Raw genomic sequence first — 2,332 nt, 5'->3', positions numbered from 1 at the left:
ACTCTGTGCCTCCTTAGGGTAGAGAAAAACAGGGTACAAAAATCTTCTCCTCCTCCTCCTCTCCTCTCCTCCTCCTCCTCTCCTCTCCTCCTCCTCTTCTCCCTCCTCCCCTCCTCCTCCTCTCCCTCCTCCTCTTCTCCCCTCTCCTCCTCCTCTCCCCTCTCCTCTCCCCTCCCCCTCCTCTCCTCCTCCCCTCCCCTCCTCTCCTCTCCTCTCCATTTAGTCCTTGTTGGCTTGACTGGGGTAAACTAACAATTGACGGAGATGCCTACATCATGGTGAATTAAAGAGAGGAAGGGGTGTAGGGTGCAGACAAGCTCCACTTACTTAGGCAGGAGAGGTGTGCATGAGCAGAGAAACCCGCTGTGTGCTTGCCCAGTTGGAGTCGTGGCTCGTGGTCGTGCCCAAATGCATCCTGGGTGCCCGTGAAGTGTTCTGAGAGTGCGAAAGTATAATAATGTGAAAATGTTTTTTCCTTAGTTGCTCAAGGTACTTTTATTGTAGTCCTTTCCTAATTTTAGTTTAGTGTGGAAAGTTTCCACAGCAACAGAGTTTGAGTGAAAGGTACAGATGTGAAGCTGCCCTATACTGAATCGGACACTTGGTCCATCAAGGTCAGTGTGGTCTACTAAGACTGGGAGCGGTTCTCCAGGATTTCCAGTAGAGGTCTTCCACATCACCTGCTACCTGGTCCTTTTAAGTGGAGATGGCCGGGTTCGAACCTGGGACCCTCTACATGCGAAGCAGATGCTGTGCCACGGAGCCATGGCCCTTCCCCCTGAACGGAACTCTTACATGTAGCTGCCTTATGTTGAATCAGACTTTTGACTGGCCTGATCCCCTCAGATCTCGGAAGCTAAGCAGGATCGGCTGTGGCTAGTACTTGGAAGGGCAACCTCCAAGGAATGCCAGGGTCGTGACGCAGAGGCAGGCAGTGGCAAAACCACCTCTGAAACATCTCTTGCCTTAAAACAGGTCTCGCTTGCCACCTAGCCGTGCATAACGCGAAAGAGCTAGAACTTCAGCGGCGAGACAATCTTTGGCTCTCCCGGCTATTCTGCACACAATGCCATAAGTATTATTATTGTTCCATCAAGGTCAGTCTTGTCTACTGTGACCGGCAGTGGCTCTCCAGGGTCTCAGGTGGAGAAAGGTCTTTTATCTGAGCCTTTCCACTGGAGATGCCAGGGACTGAACTAGGGACCTTCTGCATACCAAGCTGATGCTCTACCACTGAGCCATGGGCCCTGTCCAAACCGAGCAAGAGTGATTTGAGTCCCAACCTCAGAGCTTCTGAAAGGTCCCAAATATCTGTGAGCGCATCTTAAGCTTCTCAGCGATGTGCTGGTGTTGATCCTGCCCTCGTCGTATTCCCAGCCACACCCCCCACTGTGGGTGTACAGAAGATCTTGCACCTCTGCCCGTCAGTCTCAGGGCTTTCCTACAGAGGCTTAGTTCTCCCCTGGAGGGAGTTAACTTGTTTTTGAGAATAACTACTTCTTTTCCTTACTGCAGATTCACGGGAGAATGTATTCTCCTGACACTGTTTTGAGCTGATCGTGTTGTGGCTTCTTTTCTAGGACTTCCGGCCATGTAGACAAATTTGCAGACTTCATGGTGAAGGATGTTGTCAATGGGGAATGTTTTCGAGCTGACCACCTCTTGAAAGGTAAGGCTTCCAAGGCCTGAACTGTCTAGAATAGTTCCGTGGCATTGATCTGTCAAGCTCTCAAAATTATCCGTGGAGAGAGGATCCTCATAATAATAATTACTTGACTTTTTGTGTTGTGGGCGTTGTGCCAGGTTGACACGTTTGTATAGGTTCCCCTCCCCAGCAGTCCGCCGTATCAAACTTAGCTCCTCCCTTACAAGAAGAGAGTCTCAAAGCTGTTGTGTGGTAGAGGAGGAAGACTCCGCACCCTAATTCAGGGAGATCTTGCCTTGATTCGGGCTCCGGTAGTCTTGGAGGTTGGATCTCCTGTGCTTGGTGGGAGCTGGGAGCAGGGTAGTCTCCTAAAGGTGAGCAGGGTATTCTGGCTTGGGTTCTGCCTCCCACTTGCTTCATAGGGGAGTAGGAACCTGGGAGAGGGCCTTCGCAGTCGTGGCACCAGAACTCTGGAACTCTCTCCCCAGGGAGACCCGCCTGTCCTCTTCTGTTGCCGCCTTCCGCCAGCTGGTGAAGACTTTTTTTGTTTAGTTCAGCATAGAGATGTGAAGGCCCGGAAAAAAAACTAGAACAATTTGGAAAAAACCTGTTTCCCCCCCGTTTTTTTCCTGAAGCCTTTTTTGTTTTTTTCCGAAAAATCGGAAAAATTGAAAAAAGAAAAGAAAA

General features: G+C 50.3%; 1 protein-coding gene across 1 annotated transcript in view; it reads left to right on the top strand.

Moving 5' to 3' along the window:
• The window catches only part of GARS (glycyl-tRNA synthetase), a gene marked incomplete at its 3' end in the record, with an annotated part of 29,003 nt that overhangs the window by 18,421 nt on the left and 8,250 nt on the right, over positions 1–2,332 (top strand). Inside the window, exon 5 of the mRNA XM_015425489.1 lies at positions 1,581–1,669. Coding sequence (XP_015280975.1) covers positions 1,581–1,669 — 89 coding nt within the window. The remainder of the gene's footprint in view (positions 1–1,580; positions 1,670–2,332) is intronic.

The sequence above is a fragment of the Gekko japonicus genome, unplaced genomic scaffold, assembly GCF_001447785.1.
Source record: "Gekko japonicus isolate JY-2015 unplaced genomic scaffold, Gekko_japonicus_V1.1 scaffold4691, whole genome shotgun sequence".
In the NCBI taxonomy this organism is placed as follows: domain Eukaryota; kingdom Metazoa; phylum Chordata; class Lepidosauria; order Squamata; family Gekkonidae; genus Gekko; species Gekko japonicus.
Note: the sequence above shows the minus strand (reverse complement) of the source record. Positions and strands in the feature narration are given on the sequence as shown.